The sequence below is a fragment of the Moschus berezovskii genome, chromosome 20 (genome assembly GCF_049115385.1).
Source record: "Moschus berezovskii isolate FMDL1 chromosome 20, NW_MosBer_1.0, whole genome shotgun sequence".
Classification (NCBI taxonomy): Eukaryota; Metazoa; Chordata; class Mammalia; order Artiodactyla; family Moschidae; genus Moschus; species Moschus berezovskii.
The window spans coordinates 33,392,186-33,416,517 of record NC_142479.1 but is presented as its reverse complement, the minus strand read 5'-3'; the positions used below and the strand labels follow the sequence as shown (position 1 = coordinate 33,416,517).

The following is a 24,332-nucleotide window of genomic DNA, read 5'->3' as shown; positions in this document are numbered from 1 at the left end:
AGAGTTCCTTGGAATCAGAGATTTTCAATCTAGGACCTAGATTCTAGGTTCCACCAAAGACTCTCACCATTCTAAGAAGCTAAGCAGTTTATTCAGTGGTAGAAAGATCAATATATATTGTTTTTTCACCTGTGGGTCCCATCCCAACATCTCACTAAGGTTTGAGATTTTAGAGTATGAAAGACAAAAAAGAATGACTTCACTGTCTCAAAACCTTGTTAAACCTCTCAGTTATCCTGCAAGCTTAGGGATGAAAACCCGCTCATTTGCAGGTTTTGTAGAGAGCCGAGCAAAACAGTACGGGTGAATCAGACTGACTTCTGTCATTATCCTTAGTTAAACCCCACGGTGCTTGCTGGTCTAGGTAGGACACCCTCACCGACTCTATGAAGCCTAGAATGAGTATTTCCTCGAAATGAGCAATTGAACGCTTGTAAAACCAACCGTGGTAGGTACTGAGGGTAGGAATGAGCTTGATTCCAATTTCCCCTCAAACATAAAAACGTGGTTCTACTAGAATCAAAGCAACAAGTTGCCACTGAAATTGCAGTGACCGGTCAGCAAAGGAGGCCTATCGGAAGCGCCTTTGGGTTCAATTTTGTGACGAGTCAACTCGCCCTAAGCTCAGTGTTTAATTATGCGACCCCTCAGCCCTCTCCACCGCCTGGAGCCCTCTTTTGGCCTCTGAAAAGGTTTAATGGGGGATCAATCCACAATGCTAGTGTATTCGGCCTCCGAGGCCCAGCATGGAATCTCTAAGGTTTCCGCCTCGGGGCTGACCGGATCCTAGGAGGGCGCCCCCGGGGTCGGGAAACGCAATCACAGCGGCCCACGTGGGCCGGAAGCGCGGGGGAACCCGCCGGGGGTTGGGGCGCGGGCGGCTCGGAGCGCGTCACAGCCCGCCCCCTCGGCCCTCCCCTGGGCGGGGCCAGCCCCGACGGCGCTGACTCAGCAACGCGTGGGGGGAGTTTTGTCCCTCCGCGGACCCCGTTTCTCTCGCCCTCCGCCGCTGCCGAGCCGGTTTCCTCTTTCCGGCGCTCAGGGTGCAAGAGGCAGGTCGGACCGCCCAGCCTGCGAAGCGCTGTGCAGTCCCGAGGACCCCGAAACCACCGTTCCCCCGCCGGGCAGCGTGGGCGCCATGAACGGAGCGGGTGAGGCGCCGCTCTTCTCTGCCGGGGCGCTTCTAGGGGCTCGGCTGCGTCCCGGAGGCCCGGTGGCGGGGAAGGGCCGGGGCTGGGACCCCGGGCGACGGCGGGGATGGAGCTTTCTGGGTGGGCTGGAGAGGCCCGGAGGGAGGCAGCTTCGTGGGCGAGGACGCCGGTGAAGGGCTTTTCCGCTGCTCTATGGTCACCGCGGGATGCTGTTACCAAGTTAGAGCCCGAGTGTAGGAGATGAGCCCTCCTCAGCCTCTTTTTGATGTTATGATCCCATCAGGTATTCCAGCAGGACTGAATTCGGAGAAGGTAGCGGCTCTGCTTCAGAAACTGAATTCCGACCCTCAGTTCGTACTGGCCCAGAATGTCGGCACCACTCACGACCTGCTGGACATCTGTCTGAAGAGGGCCACGGTCCAGGGTACTCAGCATGTGTTCCAGCACGCCGTGCATCAGGAAGGCAAGCCCGTCACCAACCAGAAGAGTTCAGGTGAGATCTTCAAACTTCTTGCACACTCTTTCTTGAGAGCATACCATTGTGGCGTCTTACCTAAGAACGGTCTTAAAGGGAGCAGAGTTTGGATGGAGAAAAGTTGGGATAAATTCTTAAGAGAATAGACGCAGATACAGGTAGGTCCAAGGAAGCTACATTGTGATTTGTTTTGCTGCTCTGTGGCTCCTTGGTGTATTTGATTTGAGCAGTCAAGTGACTGACCAGTCCAAGGTCATCTGTTTGAATGTACTTCACGGATACTCTGTTCTAAAGTTATGTGATTGCACCCCCGATGTCTTGGAGATACTCTTTCTTGGTACAAAACTTGGAAAAATAGGACTTCCCTGGTGGAGCAGTGGATGAGAATCCGTCTGTCAATGCAGGGCTCTTGGGTTCCATCCCTGGTCTGGGAAGATTCCACATGCCTGGGAGCAACTAAGCCTTTGTGCCACAACTGAACCATGCTCCTAACTAAGACCCAGTGTAGCCAAAAATTTAAAAAAGAAACATGTAAAAATATTCAACCCCTAGAGAATTCCTCCATGTTGCCTCGAAGGCCTTGTGTGGGATGGAAAAGACACAATGTAATTGCATCAAAACATCATCAAATGTTTTTAAGCATGCCTTTTAGTTGGAACTTGAACAAATGTGCTGAAGGCTCAGTTCCCACTCAGAGACCAGTTTGTACGCCTTGCTGGTCAAGAGCTCTTGTTCTACAGTCTGGCACCACAAGAAAAATGGCTACAGTGAAAGATGGGTTATCTAGGAATCTAAATAAGGAGGACATTCTCACAGCAGAATTATACTAAAAGAACTTTTTAAAGCCTGTGTATGTTAGTTGCTCAGTTGTGTCTGACTCTTTGCAACCCCATGGACTGTAGCCTGCCTATCTATTTAAAAACTTCTCCCAGTCTATTTATTTTGGCAGAAAGCAGATCAGTGCTTGTTTGAAGCCAGCCAAAACTCAAAAGTGTACATTTATGACATAGATGTATTTTATTGTATGTAAATTATACCTCAGTAAAGTTGATTTTTAAATTTTAAGGAAAAAATTATGACCTTGCAATAATTAATGTTTTGTCATCATAGAAAATGCTTGGGGTGGTGTGGCCTGTCAGGCCACAAATGATTCAGTTAGTAATGTCACAGTGGTCTTACATGGTGTTGAATTGCAGTGGCCTCTTAGGGAAGAGCCTGGAAATGTGCATCTGCAACAAATCGGGTCTTAAATGTTCTGTAGTGTCACTTTTACTTACAAAAGATATAGATAGCACATGAGCTATGTAGTTTATTTTCATGCAGTTTTCACATTAACAGTTCTTCTAGATTTCCTCACTAGGAAATAATATTGTGTGTATGAGAGAGGTAACTGAGTCATCAGTAATTTAGTGATTTAATGATTTTCAAAATCATTAGTGATTTTGAAAAACACGGTATGTGTGCTAGTGGTAGAGAACCTGCCTGCCAGTGCAGGAGACATAAGACACATTGGTTCGATCCCTGGGTAGGGAAGATCCTCTGGAGGAGGGCATGGTAACCCACTCCAGTATTCTTGCCTGGAGAATCCCATAGACAGAGGAGCCTGGCAGGCTACAGTCCAGGGAGTCACAGAGTCAGATCTGACTGAAGCACAAAGATCACTTAAGTCGGTACAGAAGATGGTGACATTGTGGAGTTTGTGGTTATCCACTTATAGGACAAATGAAGAATATGATTATATGCTTGAGGGGTAGCATAACATTTTTAGAGCCAGCTGTATGCATGGATTCAAAACATTGCTGTCTCAAAAATAGTAGATGGGCTTTCGGATCCGCCATCTGCGGTGGAACTGCCGCCAAGATGCAGATTTTCGTGAAGACCCTGACGGGGAAGACTATCACTCTCGAGGTCGAGCCCTCGGATACAATAGAAAATGTAAAGGCCAAGATCCAGGGTAAGGAAGGAATTCCTCCTGACCAGCAAAGACTGATCTTTGCTGGCAAGCAACTGGAAGATGGACGTACTTTGTCTGACTACAACATTCAAAAGGAGTCCACTCTTCATCTAGTGTTGAGACTTCGTGGTGGTGCTAAGAAAAGGAAGAAGAAGTCTTATACCACTCCCAAGAAGAACAAGCATAAGAGAAAGAAGGTTAAATTGGCTGTTCTGAAATACTATAAGGTGGATGAGAATGGCAAAATCAGTCGCCTTCGCCGGGAGTGTCCCTCAGATGAATGTGGTGCTGGAGTTTTTATGGCCAGTCACTTCGACAGCCATTATTGTGGCAAATGTTGTCTGACCTATTGTTTCAGCAAACCAGAAGACAAGTAATTGTATATTGGTTAATAAAGATATGAGCTAACATTTAAAAAAAAAAATAGTAGATGGAAGGAAGATAATGTGTTCTGATTAAAAGAAAAAGCTATGACAAACCCAGACAGTGTATTAAACAGCAGAGACATTACTTGGCTGACAAAGGTCCATATGGTCAAAGCTATGGTTTTTCCAGTAGTCATGTATGGATGTGAAAGTTGGACCATAAAGAAGGCTGAGTGCCAAGAATTGATGCTGTCAAACTGTGGTACTGGAGAAGACTCTTAAGAGTCCCTTGGACTGCAAGGGAGATCAAACCAGTCAATCCGAAAGGAAATCAATCCTAAATATTCATTGGAAGGACTGATGCTAAAGCTGAAGCTCCAATACCCTAGCGACCTAATACAAAGAGCTGACTCATTGAAGGAGACCATGATGCTGGGGAAGATTGAAGGTAGGAGGAGAGAGGGTGACAGAGGATGAGATGGTTAGATGGCATCACTGACTCAATGGACATGAGTTCGAGCAAGCTTCAGGAGATGGTGAAGGACAGGGAAGCCTGGGTGCTGCAGTCCAAACTGAATAGCAACAACGTGATGGCAAAGGCACTGATGCCAAGATGCATGTGAAGAGTGTGGAGTAGTGTGACAATGACCTGTGAACATGGAAAACGCAGTGCTTCTATGTCAGTCTATTGTAGTGACATGATTTTAAATATATATTTAAGCTACTAAGTTAAACATTATAGGTAATTACTATTTCATCTATATTTTAAAGTGTTCATATAATCCAGTTAACTAAATAACTTAAAAAAAATTTCTCCTTGGAGGCATGGGGATTGACTTATGTTCAGTTCAGTCACTCAGTCGTGTCCGACTCTTTGCAACCCCATGAATCACAGCACGCCAGGCCTCCCAGTCCATCACCAACTCCTGGAGTTCACTCAAACTCATGTCCATCGAATCGGTGATGCCATCCAGCCATCTCATTCTCTGTCGTCCCCTTCTCCTCCCGCTCCCAACCTTTCCCAGCATCAGTCTTTTCCAGTGAGTCAACTCGTTGCATGAGGTGGCCAAAGTATTAGAGTTTCAGCTTTAGCATCAGTCCTTATAATGAACACCCAGGATTGATCTCCTTTAGAATGGACTGGTTGGATCTCCTTGCAGTCCAAGGGACTCTCAAGAGTCTTCTCCAGCACCAGAGTTCAAAAGCATCAATTCTTCGGCGATCAGCTTTCTTCACAGTCCAACTCTCACATCCATACATGACCTCTGGACAAACCATAGCCTTGACTAGATGGACCTTGGTTGGCAAAGTAATGTCTCTGCTTCTTAATATACTATCTAGAGTCACCTTATATTGAGGCATATACTATGTATTCCAGATTAAAGGGTAGCAACTTTTTGAAACTTTTGCCATATACTACCAAATTGCCTTCAAATATTTTTTACCTGTTTAGATTCCTATCCAAGGTGTGTAAGAATGCTGTGTCCCTGGGTCCTTGCCAATACTGGGCATTATTAATTATAAAATAATGCTTCCCCGCTTAAGAAGTATCTTATGATGAACTTTAAAAAAAAAATTCCTTGGTTATTTGTGTCTATTTTGACTGTTAAATTAGTTGTTTGTGATATCTACTCATATTTCTCTATCAATATTTTTTTCTAATTTTCTTAGGCAATCTGTAATTGATTATGTGATATGTAAAGAGTTTTTTTAATATATTAAGGATATAAAACTTTGTCTATATATTGCAGATAGTCAAAAAGAAAGTCCCTTTCTTGTTTTTGTATCTTTCTGCTTTTTGATTGATCTTAAATTGTCCAAGATGTTGTCATATATTCAGTGTTGGGAAATACAATTAGAACAGTGTAATCTATGTGAACACTCACCCTAATTTCTTGATTTGCTTTCTCCTTTTAGGGCGATGCTGGATCTTTTCTTGTCTGAATGTTATGAGACTTCCATTCATGAGAAAATTCAATATTGAAGAATTTGAATTTAGTCAGTCTTACCTCTTTTTCTGGGACAAGGTATGGAGCTGATTTTTTCAAGAGTCTTTTGGTTTCAGCATCAGCTTTGGTAGGGACTGTTTCTTCATTTCTTGCTTTTCCAGTTGTTGTCTGCCTTCCGTTATAGATGCGACACCATTTGTTCTGGTTTCCAAAGTATCAAAAATTGACTCTTTACAAAGGCAGAACCTTTGGGTTGGTAGGTGGCTTTTTGGCAATGAAATAATAAGTCTAATGACTTACCTTACGACTTCCTTGTGTCTTTCTTATTTAAAACTTTTGTTTTCAATAATTTCTCCTTTTAGCATCTTTATATAGGTCATTTGTCTTTCTGGGACCTAATTCCCTTTCTCTGGGTAGTACTTGTCTGAAAAACAGTAAATAATTTTATTCCTTTTTTTAAAAAAAATCTTTAAAGTGTACATTGTATGTGTCTGTTAGATATTTATTGATTGAAGGCTCTAAGTATCAGATTTTTGTTTCAGAATAAAGCACTGCCTTATTCAGGATAAACTATTACAGTGTGTACACACATTAAAGGAAAATCCTTCACATATTCTCATGAAGCCAGATATTCCTCTTTTTTTTTTTTTTTTTGGCCACACTGTGCAGCATGTTGGATCTTAGCTACTTGCAACTCCTGTGTCTCCTTCATTCCAAGCAGATTCTTTACCACTGAGCCATCAGGGAAGCCCTTAGCTCCCCAACCAGGAATCAGACCCATGCCTCCAGCAGTGGAAGCATAGAGTCTTAACCACTGAACCACCAGGGAAGTCCCAGAGATAGTGCTATTTAGATATCAACTTTAGTTTAAAAATACCTACTCTGTCGGGTCTGTCGTAGTTCCAGGACTCCTGTCGCTAATGCCATTAAAGATATTAGCTCTTTTCTCCTTTAATTTTATTTAACTTCTCTTACTTTAGGTTGAACGCTGTTATTTCTTCTTAAATGCTTTTGTGGACACAGCTCAGAAAAAGGAGCCTGAGGATGGTAGGCTGGTGCAGTATTTGCTTATGAATCCTGCCAATGATGGAGGACAATGGGATATGCTTGTCAATATTGTTGGTAAGAGCCTTTCTGTAAGAGAACTGAAACCCGGCTTCATGAAACAAGGCTCTGTAGTTCAACATAGGCCATTTCTTTGGAGTTTAAGTATAGAGTAGAACTGGTCCCCAGAAGGGTGTACAGTTAACTCTAAGAACCTTTATCTCACGTTCTTACCTAGTAAGTACCTTTCTTAAATTGGAGGTAAAGAGATAGGTACTTTGAAGTTTAGATTAGAGAAGAAAATGTATTAAGTATAACTAACTTTCTATGAAAAAGTTTCTCTCTTATCTATTGATATAATTAAGAAACACATTGAAAACCGCAACTATTTGAAAATATCCTCTTTTGAAAAATTGTCTTTGGGGGAAACTCCCTCATACTGAGTACTTTGCAAAGTGTGTTAGACTAAAAACAGAATTAATTCTAAGATGGATGGATAAATATGCAGTTTAAATGACCTGTTTAATAATATCGTGAGATTGTTCAGTTTTCTGGGTTTCATTTTTGTTGTCATGTCTGACTCTTTGTGACCCTATGGACTGCAGCACACTAGGCTTCCGTCTTCTTTACTATCTCCTGGAGTTTGCTCACATTCATGTCCATTGAGTTGGTGATGCCATCCAACCATCTTGTCCTCTGTCGCCTCTTGCCCTCACTTTCCCAGCATCAGAGTCTTTTCCAGTGAGTTGGCTCTTCTCAACCAGTAGCCAAAGTATTAGAGCTTTAGCTTCAGCATCAGTCCTTCTAATGAATATTTAGGATTGATTTCCTGGTTTGATCTCCTTGCTATCCAAGGGACTCTCAAGACTCTTCTCCAGCACCACAATTTGAAAACATCAGTTCTTTGGCACTCAGCCCCTTTTATGGTCCAACTCTCATATCCATACATGACTAGTCAAAAAATTGTAGCTTTGACGATACAGACCTTTGTTGGTGAAGTGATGTCTCTGCTTTTTAATAACTCTGTCTAGGTTTGTTATAGCTTTCCTTCCAAGGAGCAAGTGTCTTTTAACTTCATGGCTGCAGTCACTGTTGGACTAGCAAAATATGGCCTATTTTTAAAAGCAATAGCTGTTTTTGTCCTAATTTCTGACACTTGGAATTTACGTTTACTTTATGGAACATTAAAATTTGTTTTCTTTTAGAAAAATATGGTGTTATCCCTAAGAAGTGCTTCCCTGAAACTTACACAACAGAGGCAACCAGAAGGATGAATGATATTCTGAATCACAAGGTACACCGTACGGAGCAGGGCGGGTTTGCATGTAATGTGCTTACCTTAGAACTCCTAACTGATTTTCCAGGGGCATTCCTGGGCATTGCAGTGTACACAGGCTATATATAAGATAGCTATTCAGTGCCCATCCAAGGCAGTATAGCTGCATATTAACTAAAAATAACTGATGGGACTTCCCTGCTGGTCCAGTGGTTAAAAATCCACCTTCCAATGCAGGGGACAAGGGTTTGATCCCTGGTCATGGAACTGAGGTCCCACGTGCTGTGGGGCAACTAAAAAGCCCACCCACTGCATCAGAGACCTAGTATAGCCAAAATTAAAAAAATAAATTATTTTTTTAAAAATAATGGCGATTAGTAGGGTGGTTTTTTTCTTCTCTTTAAAGATAAAAAGCTTTTATTTCTGTTGATTTTAATTCTTTCTTATGAGTACTGAGGAATGAAAGCCCCATTCTCAGTGTGGGACAAGCAGATGGGGTGCTGTTCCTCTTACTTGGTTGTAGTGGAGGCAGACTGGGACAGCTTTATGGTCTAGTAAAACCAAACACAACTCTTTGCAAGACTTCCTTAAAGACGAGGCAGAGTTCTTAGGCTTCCCCAGACTACCTCAAGTGTAGTTTATCCACTCACTAAAACATTTGATGTAGTCCCTGAACTGCTTTTTATTGCCTCAGTTATCTTAATGAATCATCTGTCTTCTCTACGTAACCCATTTTCCCAGGGAGGACTGTGAATCCTACAGGGATGCTGCTCTGCCTGCCAGACTTCTTTTTTAAGAACTGGGAGTTGCCAAAATCTGCTGTCTTGATCTATGAGGCTAAAAGCTGGATTTGTCATCCCTGGAAGAAAGACTACATTTTAAAATAAACTGTAAAATGTGTTTCCCCAATATGAGAAGTAGGTTATTTTCCACTCAGGAAACTATGGGGAGTATTATCCATAGGCTAAAAGATCGTTATTAATAAGGCATTGGATTCCATTTCAAGTGGGAACAAGATCCTCTTTAGCCCTGTGGCTAGGTTTATGATTCACCTTTATCTTAGGCATCTCCCAAAATTGAAAACAACAAAAGTGAAAAATATACTGGGGTTTGGCATAGCCATGATCATAATGATTTTACAGAGAAGAAATAGACAACCAGGAAGATTCTAAATTAAAACCAGTGGAGAAGGAAATGGCAGCCCACTCCAGTGTTCTTGCCTGGAGAATCCCAGGGACAGGAGAGCCTGGTGGGCTTCCGTCTATGGGGTCACACAGAGTCGGACACGACTGAAGTGACTTAGCAGCAGCAGAGTGAATTAGTGGCATAATCAGCTTGTCTCCCGTTTTTTCATAATAGGCATTTTGAAATCACATGTTTTCCCCATTCCCAGACACATCACAAAGGGTACCATCAGTTGCAGGGCAGAAGCAGTTGCATCTAGTATTTTAGGGGAATCATCCATGTCTTTTCTCCTTACAGAGAAAGTTTTTCTATGTGTAAGTGGAGTTGTTGGGGAAAACATTTGCTTTTATGAATTTTGCCCTGGGTCTTGACTGAGTTATACTTCAAAACAAAGCTAGCATTGGTCTATCCTTTACAATTGAATTTGGGTAACTGTTGGAATGCTAAATAAATTTCTGTCATAGATGAGAGAATTCTGCATACGACTACGGAACCTGGTACATAGTGGTGCAACCAAAGAAGAAATCTCTGCCACACAGGACTCCATGATGGAGGAGGTAATAACAATTACTGGATTTTTTTGTGACCCTTTTAAAGAACTCTGAGAATGTTCCTATTTGTTAAATTGATTAGGAAGCATGGTCATTGTCATTAATGCTGAATTGAAAATTACTTATTTTACAGCTAAAAAGGCTGAGGTATAAACTTTGCAGTTTAGGATGGGACTTGTGGGATTCCCAGGTGGTTCAGCAGTAAGGACTCAACATGCCAACACAGAAGACACTGTTTTGATCTTTGGGTCAGAAAATCACTGAGAGGAGGAAAGGGCAAGCCGCTCCATTATTGTTGTCAGGAAAATCCCCTGGACAGAGGAGCCTGGCAGTCTACAGTCTGTGGGGTTGCAGAGAGTTGGACACAACTGAACAATTGAGTATACATACACACGGGACTTGTACCTGCATCTTCTGTTTCCCAATTTAGGATTCTGTATAGTTTCATTCTTTATTCATTTCATAAATATTGAATACCTGCTAGGAGTTTGGCACTGGGAATACAGAGATGAGAAAGACAGTTTCTACTCTCAAGGAGGTCAATCCCTTGGTAAGAAAAGCACATGAATAGTTATAATAAATCCTTTGCTGGAGATGTATAAAAAAGGACTTGGTGGTCATAGAGGAGGGAGTGAATAAGTCAGTGAACTGAAGGTTTCATGGGACAGATATTTGAACCAGTTCTTGAAAGAGCAGTAGAGATTTACCAGGTGGAAAACTGGGAAAACCATTCCAGACAACAGGACTTGCATGTACAGTGGCATGAACAAAGGTGAAATCTTCAGACAACAGAGCACCTGAAACATAAAATTTTGTGAGTGTGTTTGGTAGCAGATTAAGCTGGAAAGGCAGAGCTGTGAGGGATCTTAGGTAGATGCCAGATCTTTTGGCTTTATTCTGTAGCAGTAAAAATGGAAAGCTATTGATGGTTATAGTGGTTAAAACAATGTATGTGAAGACATTTTGGAAAACTTAAAGAACATTAAACAAACACTGGGCTGCAATATTTATTATCAAGGCAGTTAAGAATCTTTATTACATAATTACATCAATGGTTACATTTAATACTATCCATAATCCAAATGAATATGTATAAAACTGTGAAATTGCTTTAAGAAAAGTACAAACATTTATATTTTTCATCTAGTGGACCCATTACTCGAAATCACTCAACTAACAGTTCTTTCAGGACTATTTTTGTGGAATTAAAATGGTCTAAATTTTTTTTTTTTACTACAGTGGACGACGTTAATGCTTCACTTGTGTTTTCCTTTAAATTTTAGAGAGGCTGCATAGTGTAGTCCCGAGCATGGTCTCTGAGGTCAGACCATCTCGCCTTCTCATTATTTAATAGCCATGTGACCTGGGATAGTTTCCTCAAACTCTCAAGTCTCAATTTGTTCATGTGTAATTGAACTGAATGCCTCTACCCTCTCGCTTGATACAGTTTAGTTTCTTAAATACTGTTCAGTGGCTGAATACAGAGGTGTCATTTTGCCTGATACATTTAAACTATCTCATATTCACCTCTTTCTTTAATGCCTCTACAGCCTCTAGCTTGATACAATTTAGTTTCTTAAATATTGTTCAGTGGCTGAATACAGAGGTGTCATTTTGCCTGATACATTTAAACTATTTCATATTCACCTCTAATGCCTCTAGGCCTCTAGCTTGATACAATTTAGTTTCTTAAATATTGTTCAGTGGCTGAATACAGAGGTGTCATTTTGCCTTATACATTTAAATTGTCTCATATTTACTTCTCTCTCTATTCCTTAAGTGTTCTTTGTTAAGAAAGGTATCTGTAGTAAAAGAAATAGGCTTTGGAGTAGGACATGGGTTTCACCTCCATCACTTAACAGCTCTATGATCTTGAATAAAATCACTTAACCTGTCTCAGATTCAGTTTGAGTTTAAAATGCATTCCTCATTGGATTTTTGTGGGGATCACATAAAGAATTAAATATCTGAGTATAAGTCCTAGTGCCTGGTATATAGCAGTTGTCCAGTAAATGGTAGTTTTCTTGTTTCTTCCTTAGAATGATCTCTGTTCTTAAGAGGGCTGGCTTGCATAATTTGCCTTTATGATTATACTAAGAAGGTGGGGAGTAGGGGATAGGGAGGAAGGTTCTGTAAAGAGTTAGGGAAATAGGCTCAGATGGTACTTATTGCAGATCACAAGCATCCTGTTGACTTAAGATATTTGCTGTAATGATCTTTTAAATGATGTATCTAAAGTCCATGATCTGACCCTGCGATTAGCTGCTAAGAGGGCGGATATATTTTACATATCTTTTCTCACCTTTCCTAACCTTGGAAAAAGTAAAACACCACCTTGCCAAGTCCTGGTATGAATGTTTTATAGGATTATTCACTTACTGATTCTCTGTAAACTGTTGACTACAGAACTCTGTGTGGTAGGCCTTTAGATTTTTACAATTCCTGAGATGACTTCTCATTAGTGAACCTGACTCTTTGGTAATGAAGAGTCTAGTTGTGGTTTTAAAGCCACAAATTAGTACCTGTGATTTGCCTAGCCTTGTAGGCAGTGATGACTTGAATCAACAGCCATGAAGCTCACATAGCTTTGAATGAGATGTGTTTATGCTAAAGGCATTCTTTCTAAGGCTTCCCTGGTGGCTCAGTGGGTAAAAAATCTGCCTCTGTGATGCAGGTAACTCGGGTTCAATCCTTGGGTTGGGAAGATCCCCTGGAAACAGGAATGGCTACCTATTCCAGTATTCTTGCCTGGAGAATCCCATGGACAAAGGAGCCTGGTGGGCCACAGTCCATGGGGTCAGAAAGAGTCAGACATGAGTGAATTGACTGAGCACAGCACACATCTAGTTATCTCTTTCTTTTTATCTTTCTTCCTTTCTTCTGGAGAGATACCTGTTTCTTTTATTTTTTCAACTGAACAGTTAACTTTTTAGTTGGAAGCATATAATATATTTGAATTACATTTGCTAATCATTCTACCTTGTTGCACATTAGATGCTTTTGAGTGTTATACCAGGAGTATGAATAAGGCTTGTACTTTTAATTTAAGCTTATATAAATATAAAAATTACATACTTACTAACCCAGGGCAGGATGACATAGAAAGTCCTTGTGATCCAGAGGTTATCACTGCTAACTCTGATACTTTTCCTTATGTACTTTTTTTCATTTAAGATCATATAAAATTTAGCTTAAAAAAGGGATCCTATGCACTGTTCCCTGGTGGCTCAGACGGTAAAGGGTCTACCTACAATGTGGGAGACGGGCGTTCAATCCCTGGGTCAGGAAGATCCTCTGGAGAAGGAAATGGCAACCCACTCCAGTACTCTTGCCTGGAAAATCCTGTGGACTGAGAAGCCTGGTAGGCTATATAGTCCATGGGGTCGCAAAGAGTCAGACATGACTGAGTGACTAAACAAACTAGCGCCTATAGTATTTTTTTATACACAACCTTTTTTTTAAATTATTTTTTAATTGAAGGATAACTGCTCTACAGAATTTTGTTTTCTGTCAAACTTCAGCATGAATCAGCCATAGGTATACATATATCCCCTCCCTTTTGAACCTCCGTCCCATCTCCCGCCCCATCCCACCCCTCTAGGTTGATACAGAGCCCCTGTTTGAGTTTCCTGAGCCATATAGCAAATTCCAGTTGGCTATTTATTTTACACATGGTAATATAAGTTTACATGTTACTCTTTCCATACGTCTCACCGTCTCCTCCCCTCTCCCCGTGTCCATAAGTCTATTCTCTATGTCTGTTTGTCCACTGCTGCCCTGTAAATAAATTCTTCAGTACCATTTTTCTAGATTCCATATATATGCATTCAGTTCAGTTCAGTTCAGTTGCTCAGTTGTGTCCCACTCTTTGCGACCCCATGAATCACAGCACGCCAGGCCTCTCTGTCCATCACCAACTCCTGGAGTTCACTCAAACTCATGTCCATCGAGTCAGTGATGCCATCCAGCCATCTCATTCTCTGTTGTCCCCGTCTCCTCCCACCCCTAATCCCTCCTAGCATCAGAGTCTTTTCCAGTTAGAATACAGTATTTATCTTTTTCTCTCTGACTTACTTTACTCTGTATAATGGGTTCTGGGTTCATCCACCTCATTAGAACTGACTCACATGCATTCCTTTTTATGGCTGAGTAATATTCCATTGCGTATATGTACCACAACTTCTTTATCCGTTCATCTGTCGATGGACATCTAGGTTGCTTCCATGTTCTAGCTATTGTAAATAGTGCTGCAATGAACAATGGGATACATGTGCCTTTTTTAGTTTTGGTTTCCTCAGGGGATATGCCTAGGAGTGGGATTGCTGGGTCATGAAAAAAGTGAAAGTGAAGTCACTCAGTTGTGTCTGACTCTTTGCGACCCCACGGACTGTAGCTCCCCAGGCTCCTCCATCCATGGGATTTTCCAGGCAAGAGTACTAGAGTGGGCGGCCATTTCCTTCTCCAAAGGATCTTCCTAACCCAGGGATTGAACCCAGGTCTCCCGCATTATAGGCAGATGCTTTATGGTCTGAGCCACCAGGGAAGCCACCAGGGAAGCTGGGTCATATGGTGGTTTTATTCCTAGTTTTTTAAGAAATCTACATACTGTCTTCCATAGTGGCTGTATCAATTTACATTCCCACCCACAGTGCACTCCCTCTCCAGCATTTATTGTTTGTTTATAGACTTTTTGATGATGACCATTCTGACTGGTGTGAGGTTATATCTCATTGTAGTTTTGATTTGCATTTCTCTGATAATGAGCGATGTTGAACATCTTTTCACATGTTTGTTAGCCATCTGTATGTCTTCTTTGGAGAAATGTCTGTTTAGGTCTTTTTCCCACTTTTTGATTGGGTTGTTTGTTTTTCTGGTATTGAATTGTATGAGCTGCTTGTATATTTTGGAGATTAATCCTTTTGTCAGTTGTTCATTTGCTATTACTTTCTCCCGTTCTGAGGGTTGTTTTTTCACCTCATTTGTAGTTTCCTTTGCTGTGCAAAAGCTTTTAAGTTTAATCAGGTCCCACTTGTTTACTTTTGTTTTTATTTCCATTACTCTAGGAGGTGGGTCATAGAGGATCCTGCTTCATGTCATTGAGTATACACAAGCTTTAAAGGTTACTTTCCATTTACAGTTATTATAGGATACTGGCTGTAACCTCCTTGTTGTACAGCGCATCCTTGAGCTTGTCTTACAGCCGTTAGTTTGTAGCCCCCACTCTCCGATCCTTATGTTACCCCTCCCCTCACACACAGTTAACTACTAGTTTTTCTCTGTATCTGTGAATCTGCTTCTTTTTTGTTAATTCATTATTTTGCTGTATTTTTTATATTTTGCATGTAAGTGATGTCATACAGTGTTTCTCTGTCTGAATTATTTCACGTAGCATAAACATCAAAAATATAAGAAGATCTATAGTGAGCTAGCCACTGGGGGATTTAAGCTGAGGCGTGATGTGGCTTAATTTTTGTTTTAAAAAAGACGTCACCCTGGCCGTTTTGAGAACACATGGTAAAACAGCGGGGAGGAAGAAGGGAGACCAGTGTGGAGGCTGTTGTTGAATAGATGAGATACGGTGGTGGTTTCCACCAGATGGATGAAAATAAGGTTGAAGAGAAGTGGATATATTTGAGGGTGCTGTATCTTCAAAGTGAAGATAACAGGACTTGCCAGTGTGGAGGACAAGGAAGAGGGAAGATTTGGGGTGATACAAATGGAAAGTTTCCAGGTAGGGGAGAGAAGACTTTTGAGTGATTATGAGGGAACCTGTATGTGGTCAGGGATAGCAGTGTGAATGAGAGAAGTAATAACTGAAGAAGCAGAATTTGGGAGGAGGGAAAGAGTAAATGTGCTTAACACAGTGCTTTCAAACTTTACAGTCAGATCCCTTGGGGGTCTTGTTAAAGTGCAGATTGACCCAGTAGATCTGGGTGGAGCTGGAGAGTCTGAATTTTTCACTATTTCTTTGATCCAAAGAGACTCGAAAAGTAATCTGAAGGTAATCATTTGACTCTTAGTTATCATCTTTGTGAGCTCATTTCCTTTAACATCACAAAAGGGCACACACCTTTTAAGTGTAGGTTTTTATGTCTTTCCCTGCCCTGAAATATATCTAATGCCTCCAGGAAGTTTCTCGTCCCCCACCTACTTTTGCAGGCACAAGTAGGAGTTTTGTTTTTAAAGCAGATCCCTGCCTTTCTTTCATTCCCCACCAGAAAGCAGTAGAGAGCTGTCTCCTCTCCCCTTTCTCTGCATTGCCAGCAGTCACCAAGGTCTCCACTCCTCTCATGTGACAGGTTCATTTACCCTCGGCACTGAACCTTCTCCAAAGTTCAGCTATTTTCTGTGACCATTTCTGTGTCCTGGCAGTCATTGTCCTCCTTGATCAATATGTCTCTTTACCTTTGAACCTAATTTCTCCATCAGTGAAACTAAAAGGTCAGAGTAGATGATTTCTTAATGGCACTGTAGCTTTGTGTTTTTTACAGTAGAAGGAAATCATATTTCTATAGTGCTTTAGACTTTACTGGACAATCCAGTATTGTAAATACAAATGAAGATTCCAAGATTCTGTCACTTCTGCAGTGGTTCCAGGCACTGAACTCTTTCAGCTTTACCAGTTTTGCTCCGTTACAAGTAGCTTGGTTGTTACCTTTGCACTACCTTCCCATTCTTTTGGGTTGAACAGAAAGTTCATTCAGGTTTTTCATAACATCCTATGGAGAAACCCAAACGAACTTTTTGGCCAAGCCAGCAACGTTTCTGATGACTGGTTTCCTCCATTCTGCGTCTGCCTGTAGCCGGCTCTAACCCCCCAGCCTTCTAAGCACCCTGACCGACTCTCAGCTGTCGCCTCCTGCCTTCCTCCGCTCGCTTGGTGTCTGTCTTCCAGTAGAGCCATGAGGGTGGGAATTGACTCTGTCCGGCATCATTTGTCTTTAAATTGGTCCATACATTCTTTCCCTGTGTCCTAAATTTCATGCTTTCTGTGTCTTTTGTCTTTTTTCCATCGCCTTTCGGGTTCTATTATTCACCAGTATTCAGTTCTGTATAATGACTTGTGTTCAATGTCCAGTATCTTTTATTGTCCTGAATGTCAGCTTCATCTTGTGAGAAACAGGTAACAACTCCCGAGTTGTCCACCAGAGAGCAGACTCAGATACCCAAAGCTCACTGCCAGCTTTGTATCTTTGGAAACAGGGAACAGTCTTTCAGAATGGCAGACTCTCTTATCAGGAATTGAAGTATCATGGGCCCTGGAGATTATAATTCGGAGAACTTTTAAAAATTAGAGCTTGTTTCATTATTGTTCGTTGACTTGGAGCCAAACATTCCTCCCAAAGTGTTTTAAACGGACTTGAATGTGAATGGCTTTGGATAATTTATTGTCATGGTAAACAAATAATATAAAACAAAGCAACATTGTCTCAGATGTCTCTTGTGTTTTACTAAAATACAAGAGAAAGAGATGTCACCCTTATCCTCATTCATCCCTTGTATATATCTTTGATAAAAATTCAGCTTTATAAAACATATGCGATAGGGCATAAATATTTGTATTCCAAAAAAAGATGAATTATAGAATTCATTTAGATATCTAAAATGCAGATTTCCTTTAGTGCATTTTTGATGAGAAGGAAGGAATGATTTCACACTTTTTACTATAGAGAGGGAGTCAGATGCCCAATAAGGTATATGTAAATCATAGTGTAGAACACTCATATTTATATTTAGAATATGTTTAAAAGTAAACAGAAGTTCACTTACTTGTCTTTATCTTCATTAGGCCTAGCCCTAGTCTCCCCCATTTTTTCGCCAGGGCCTAACTGAACTGGGTAAACCAAGTGGATGACTGAGAATTAATTAAAATGATCCCATATAAAATGTTCATACACATGTGACAATGATTATTAGTTGAAAATACACATCATTTAAGTCTATAAAATCTTCCTTATTTAAACATATTCTTATTATACCCTTTAATTGTCTTAACCATAGTTAACCAGTGGAAGGGTCCTCATGATGAAAATTACCATTTGTGGCCTTGGTGCTGAGGAAATACAAAATGACTCTCTGGTCCTTATGGATCTCATTACAGTTGCTTATGTGATGCCCTGCTGCTGCTTTTCTGTATTAGAAACTAGCCTGAGAATGATATGTTAAAAGAGAAGCAGTTGGGCTTCCCTGGTGGCTCTGTGGTAAAGATTCTGCCTGCCAGTGCAGGAGACATGGGTTCCATCCCTGGTCCGGGAAGATCCCACATGCCGCAAAGCAGCTAAGCCTGTGCGCCGCAACTTCTGAGTTGCTCTAGAGCCTGGAGGCTGCAGCTGCTGAAGCCCATGTGCCCGTGCTGCACAACAAGAGAATCCACTGCAATGAGAAGCCCAAACACCACAACTGGACAGTAGCCCCTGCCTTCCACAGCTGGAGAAAAGCCCATATAGCAACGAAGACCCAGTACGGCCAAAAATAAATAATTTTAAAAAGAGAGGGTGGTGGTGTAAGGACCAGCTGTTCAGGCTCATAAAACATAAAGTAAATCCTAGTAAAGGAAGATTCTCTCTTGGAAAACAAACATAAAATCAAAGGCACACATAACTTCATCTGTAGGTTAATGTGTTTCTGTTAACGTGGTAGAATCAGGCTCTGTCTTCCATATGACATGAGTCTTTTTATCCTTAATTATAGGCCTGAAGTCACAGGCAGGCCTATTTCTAATTTTCTAGCTTTGGTTCAAAGAAGAAGTTTGAACCTTGCCTATCAGGGTATCTGTCCCAAGGCTTTTTTGAGGCCTACTTTTGCAATTTACTGGCTTTAGGACATCAATCAAGCTATTTATTTTCCTGAACTTTGGTTTCTTTATCTGTCAAATGTGAATAGTATCTACCATTTTTGTTGAGAAGACTGAGAGACATGGTATTCACAGATTGTGGTACAGCACAGTAGACAGTATTTCCTTTTTTGTTTTAAACCCTGTACCAATGGAGCAATACTTTTGGGGTTTTTTTGGACAGTGTGTGACTTCAGATCATGATTCTGCTAGTTACTAGCTGTGTGATCTTAAGTAGATTGCTTAATTTCTTTGTCTTCTGGAGGAGGGAGGAAGAGGGGAAATTACACCTTGAAAGAGTTCTTTGAGAATTAAGTTAACCTAGCAGATATATAATGGCTAGCACAAAACAGTCACACTTAATAAATACAGGATCCATTTCTTTTCACTGTGATGGAGTATACAAATGTAAGAAGCAAATAATACAGGTAATAAGTGATGAGACTGGATCAGGGTGGTGGCTGGGGTGGAGAAAGAACAGGCAGATCATAGTGTATATTTTTTCAAAAGTAAAGGAAATTTGATACAGAAGAGAAAGTACTTTCTGTGCTCTGACCTTATACAGGGTATGTCTCTATACTTCTATTTCTGTCGTTGTATAAGATGAAAATAATATAAATAAAATATATCCTTGGATTGTAATGATGCTAACTTGAAGCTTTTGTGACATCACTAGAGAGTATATTATGGTTTCAACCCCAGAAATGGTACCTTACTACTCAGTGTATTGTCCTTCTAATATTACTTATGATAGACTTTGTCATCTAAACTCCACCAAAAAGTTGGTGACTTTTCTGGGAGTAGAGACCCCCATCACAATCAAAGCAAAACCTGGAAGCATAAAGGGAAGGAAATCTATTTATAAGATGTATGTAATTATTTGTCACTTGAAACACAATCACCAGAGCAGCAACCCAGATCTTGTTGTGGATCAGTAGTGAATGATTTCTTGGCTAAGGAAGTTTGACTTGCAGGGCAAATATGAAGCACTAAATATTAACATTTCAGAATTGTATTGTTCTGAGTGTTTATTTAAGAACTCAGAAGTTTGCTGATACCAAATCCTGGACATCAACCTTCCAATTTTTGGAGCAATATTAAGTTTCCTGTGAAATCACTGACTTGAATATAGCCTCTGATTTCTTGTGTTCCCCAAGCTTGAAGAAAAGAGATAAAAATACTGCTTCCCTCTAGCCATTGCTCATCTGTCCTCCTTTTTTCCAGATATTCAGAGTGGTGTGCATCTGTTTGGGTAATCCACCAGAAACGTTCACCTGGGAGTATCGAGACAAAGATAAAAACTATCAAAAGATTGGCCCTGTAACCCCCTTGAAGTTTTACAGGGAACATGTCAAGCCACTCTTCAATATGGAAGATAAGGTTAGAGACTGGTGATGGCAGCCACTGGCTTTTTATTTTCAAATGCCTGTTGACTACAAGAAAGTATCCAGTTCCAGGGTTAATATGCATGGTCATCCAACAAGGCTCTAAACCAAAATTTTCCTCCTTCTTCTGAAGTATTTTATATACCAGTTCAGTTGGCCACTCAGGATTCCCAGTACTCCTCCTCAAAGACTTTTCTAACTGTGGATCCACAGTCAGTTTAATTCCCATCAGCTCCCCTTATCTGGGCCCTGAGTCATTCGCCGGTGCAAAGACAATAAAGGTCTATTGGGCATTTCTTACCATGGGTTCAGAGCTCATTGTACTGTGGGCCCTCTGGGGACTCTCTCATGGAAGGGAGCAGTATCTCAGCTCGATTTTTCCCACTAACTTCAGGACTTCTCCACCTTCCTAGCAGGTGCCAGTTTTTCCTTTTTTATTGGCATCTTGACCCTCTTGAAGGGCTTTCCTGGTGGCTCAGATGGTAAAGAATCTGCCTGTAATGCAGGGTTTGATCCATGGGTCCCGGGAAATCCCTGGGAAGATCCCCTGGAGAAGGAAATGGCTACCCACTCCAGTATTCTTAGCCTGGAGAATTCCATGGATAGAGGAGTTTGGCGAGCTACAGTTCATGGGGTTGCAAAGAGCTGGACACAACTGAGCGACTAACACCTTCACTTTTCACTTCACCCTCTTTAAAGCAAATGGCTTTGTTTTATCATTGGAGTCCCAATTCAACTGTACTACCAGGCATTGAGCCTGTCTTGTAACTTGCCAGCAGGGGTCTTGTAGTGATGGGCTCCTGAGTCATCATCTTGCCTAACTTGGTGCACATAATTCTTCAGGATTAGTTTTGGGGTGACTTTTGCCAATAGGAAAAACAGGGTGATGCAGCTCCCAAATGTCTCCCTTCAACTAAATAGAATATACAGGGACCGCTCTCAAAAGGACCCTGCCACCTTTTGTTTCTTGGTTATTTAATAGTTTGTTCGTAATGCTTATTCTTGTAGACAGAGGTGATGAGCTTGATACAAATATATGAACTTGGAGGGGAGGTCTATGTCTTGATATTCCTGGTGTTATGTTCTGATCAACATATTCTTGATCTCCTAGATTTGTTTAGTGAATGACCCTCGGCCTCAGCACAAGTACAACAAACTTTACACAGTGGACTATTTAAGCAATATGGTCGGAGGGAGAAAAACTCTATATAACAACCAGCCCGTTGACTTCTTGAAAAAGATGGTTGCTGCCTCCATCAAAGATGGAGAGGTTGGTATTGTTTCTGTGTCTTCTACATACAGAGTTAAAACCTCTTCTTCCAAATCTTTGGTGTAATAGGAAGATAGGACATATGTTGACATTCTGTCTTCCTCTTTCCTCTGTTTCTAGGCTGTATGGTTTGGCTGTGATGTTGGGAAACACTTCAATGGCAAACTGGGCCTCAGTGACATGAATGTGTGAGTACAAGAAATTTAAAATAGAAAATCATTTGTGGGTTGTGGCTGTTGGCGTGCACTCTTGGTATGAAGTGACTCAGCTGAGGTTCATTCAGAGATTAAGCCTGAGGGTGGGGCCTGTTTCTTTCCATTTTGTAGAGTTTGAGGATTCATAGCTGAAACGCTGGAACGCCACATATTTATATGCTCTAACCTGGGAAGTCAAGATCATATCTGAGTTGAAATTGTTGGATGCTCCTAAAAAGTCATACTACATGAGGAAGAAACTTTTTTTAAAACTTTTTATTTTGTATTGGGGTATAGCTGATTAACAATGTTGTGGTAGTTTCAGGTGGACAGTGAAGGGACTCAACCATACACATGCATGTATCATTCTCTTTCAAACTCCCCTCCCATCCAGGCTGCCACATAACACTGAGCAGAGTTCCATGTGCTATACAGTAGGTCCTTGTTGGTTATTCATTTTAAATGCAGCAGTATATTCATTTCCATCCCAAACTCCCTAACTTCTCCCCTGGTAAACCACAAGCCCTTCCTCGGAGTCTGTGAGTCTCTTTCAGTTTTGTAAGTAAATTAATTTGTATCATTTCTTTTTAGATTCCACATATAAGGGATATAATACAATATTTCTCCTTGAGGAAGACAGTTTAAAAAAGATTAATGTGTAAATCTGTTAAGTGTATTTGGGATGTAACAAAAGGTTTTCTAGGGCTCTCATTTGATGTTTGATTCTTCTTACTACTTCTATTATTTTGATACCTTATGTATTTTGTCTTTATGACAACTAGGACTGATTTGCATACACACTTTAAAGCATTCCTTCTGGTTGTTGATGACAATGAAGGTTCGTTTGTGAACCAAATCATACTAAATCCTTGACTGTTAAAATTTATCACATTAGTGTTACTTTTAAGTAATCATTACTTGTAGGAAATTGAGTAAATATCTTGACAGTTAACAATAGGAGAAAGGAAATCTGCTAAAAGAATTCATGAGGTTTTCCAAACTTTGAAAATATTCTCTAATATTTTGACATTTATTTAAATTTCACAGTTAGCCATGGTCTGCGTGAATTCAGAAACTGAATTCTACCAGCTCAAAGTGAAAGTCACCCCGTCGTGTCCAACTCTTTGCGACCCCATGGACTATACAGTCCATGGAGTTCTCCAGGCCAGAAAATTGGAATGGGTAGCCGTTCCCTTCTCCAGGGGATCTTCCCAACCCACAGATAAAATCCAGGTCTCCCACATTGCAGGCGGATTCTTTACCAGCTGAGCCACCGGGGAAGCCCAGCCAGCTCAAAAGAGACCATTTTTTAAGGAAATATTTCAAAAACTTTTTGTTGTTGTTGTTTTCTTTCCAAATCGACAGTGCAGCCTTTCATCAGTTTTTTGATTAGGGGAATTTATGTTTAATAACTTTTTATTTTTCTGCATGCTCTTGTGACACAGAGAGAATGGAATCCCACTGAGAGACTAGATTCTGCATGTACCATTTTCTTAGAAGAGCTGCAGCCCAGATTTGTCTGGAGCTGCTGAGCCCCTTCAGTTTCTTCTGTGATCTTCTTAGAGCCAGAAGCCAATTATCCCCCGTGATTGTACTTTCTGTATTCTGTGCTATTCTTTTTTTAACAGCTATGACCATGAGTTGGTGTTCGGTGTCTCCATGAAGAACATGAATAAAGCTGAGAGGCTGACTTTTGGCGAGTCACTTATGACCCATGCCATGACCTTCACTGCTGTCTCAGAGAAGGTATGACCCCCAGCGTGCAGACGCCAGTGTCTGCACAGGTGGACCTCCATTTCCCTGCGGGCCATTTAATCCAGCAGAGCTTCTTCACAGTGTATGTGCTTCCTGTTAGAAGTAAGCTTCCAAGCAAGACATTGTACCCACCTCTCTGGGGGGTTGGCTGCATGCTCTCAGAAGTAATAAAAATAGGAACTTTCCACGAGGAACAAAATTTGGGTCAGCAGGGAGTAAGGAAGTAACTGCTTCTCTGTAACTTTGGAAATTCTCGGTGTGAAAAGAGGTCAGCAAGGAAACTTGGAAGAAGACCACTTCAGTTTAATAAGGAATTAAAGTGTGCCCTGAAAGTGTTCATATCTTGATGATTTATGTTAAGTCTCACCTTTGTCATTCAGATTCTTCTGCAGTAAGATGTCAATAACAGTAATTGGTGGACTCCATGCCCAGTACTGAGTTTATTCAGGAAATTGGGTGTAGAGTATTTTGCATTTCCCTATGGAATATTCTGACTAGTAATACCACTGTTCCTAGGATACAGTGTTGGAAACAACAACTGCAGTATTATCTTTCACAAATAAGCCTCCTCATTCCCAGTCTGTAGAAGAGAGTTTTACTCCTGTGCTCAGGGATCATAAAGAAGAGAAGACATCAAACTATACTTTAATTCTTTACCACTGCAAGCAAAAATGTTCTTTCCAAGCCTATCTAATTACTGGAAAGAGTGTCACAGAATAACGATCTTGACATTAGAAGCAAAATATTAGAAGTAGCTTTTCATAAAATACTATAAATATTGAGATAAAATGCAATTGTAAATAAACTAGAATAAAGTACTATTAAAATACTTAAATATGAACAACTTGGTATTTTATTCTGTGTTTGGACCTGCTATATTATAAAATTCAGTGAATTTACAACTAAGCTCCTTAAAGTTAAACTTTTAAACTATTTAGAAGATTA

General features: G+C 40.8%; 1 protein-coding gene and 1 pseudogene across 1 annotated transcript in view; both read left to right on the top strand.

Annotated features, from left to right (window-relative positions):
• Window positions 1-928: 928 nt before the first annotated feature.
• Window positions 929-24,332, top strand: part of BLMH (bleomycin hydrolase) — a 42,197-nt gene continuing 18,793 nt past the window's right edge. The window contains exons 1-10 of the mRNA XM_055402777.2: window positions 929-1,151; window positions 1,435-1,644; window positions 5,863-5,972; window positions 6,875-7,016; window positions 8,144-8,232; window positions 9,864-9,956; window positions 20,008-20,163; window positions 21,280-21,438; window positions 21,559-21,626; window positions 23,261-23,378. Coding sequence (XP_055258752.1) covers window positions 1,139-1,151; window positions 1,435-1,644; window positions 5,863-5,972; window positions 6,875-7,016; window positions 8,144-8,232; window positions 9,864-9,956; window positions 20,008-20,163; window positions 21,280-21,438; window positions 21,559-21,626; window positions 23,261-23,378 — 1,158 coding nt within the window. The 5' untranslated portion in view covers window positions 929-1,138. The remainder of the gene's footprint in view (window positions 1,152-1,434; window positions 1,645-5,862; window positions 5,973-6,874; window positions 7,017-8,143; window positions 8,233-9,863; window positions 9,957-20,007; window positions 20,164-21,279; window positions 21,439-21,558; window positions 21,627-23,260; window positions 23,379-24,332) is intronic.
• Window positions 3,434-4,004, top strand: LOC129541095 (ubiquitin-ribosomal protein eS31 fusion protein pseudogene; annotated as a pseudogene).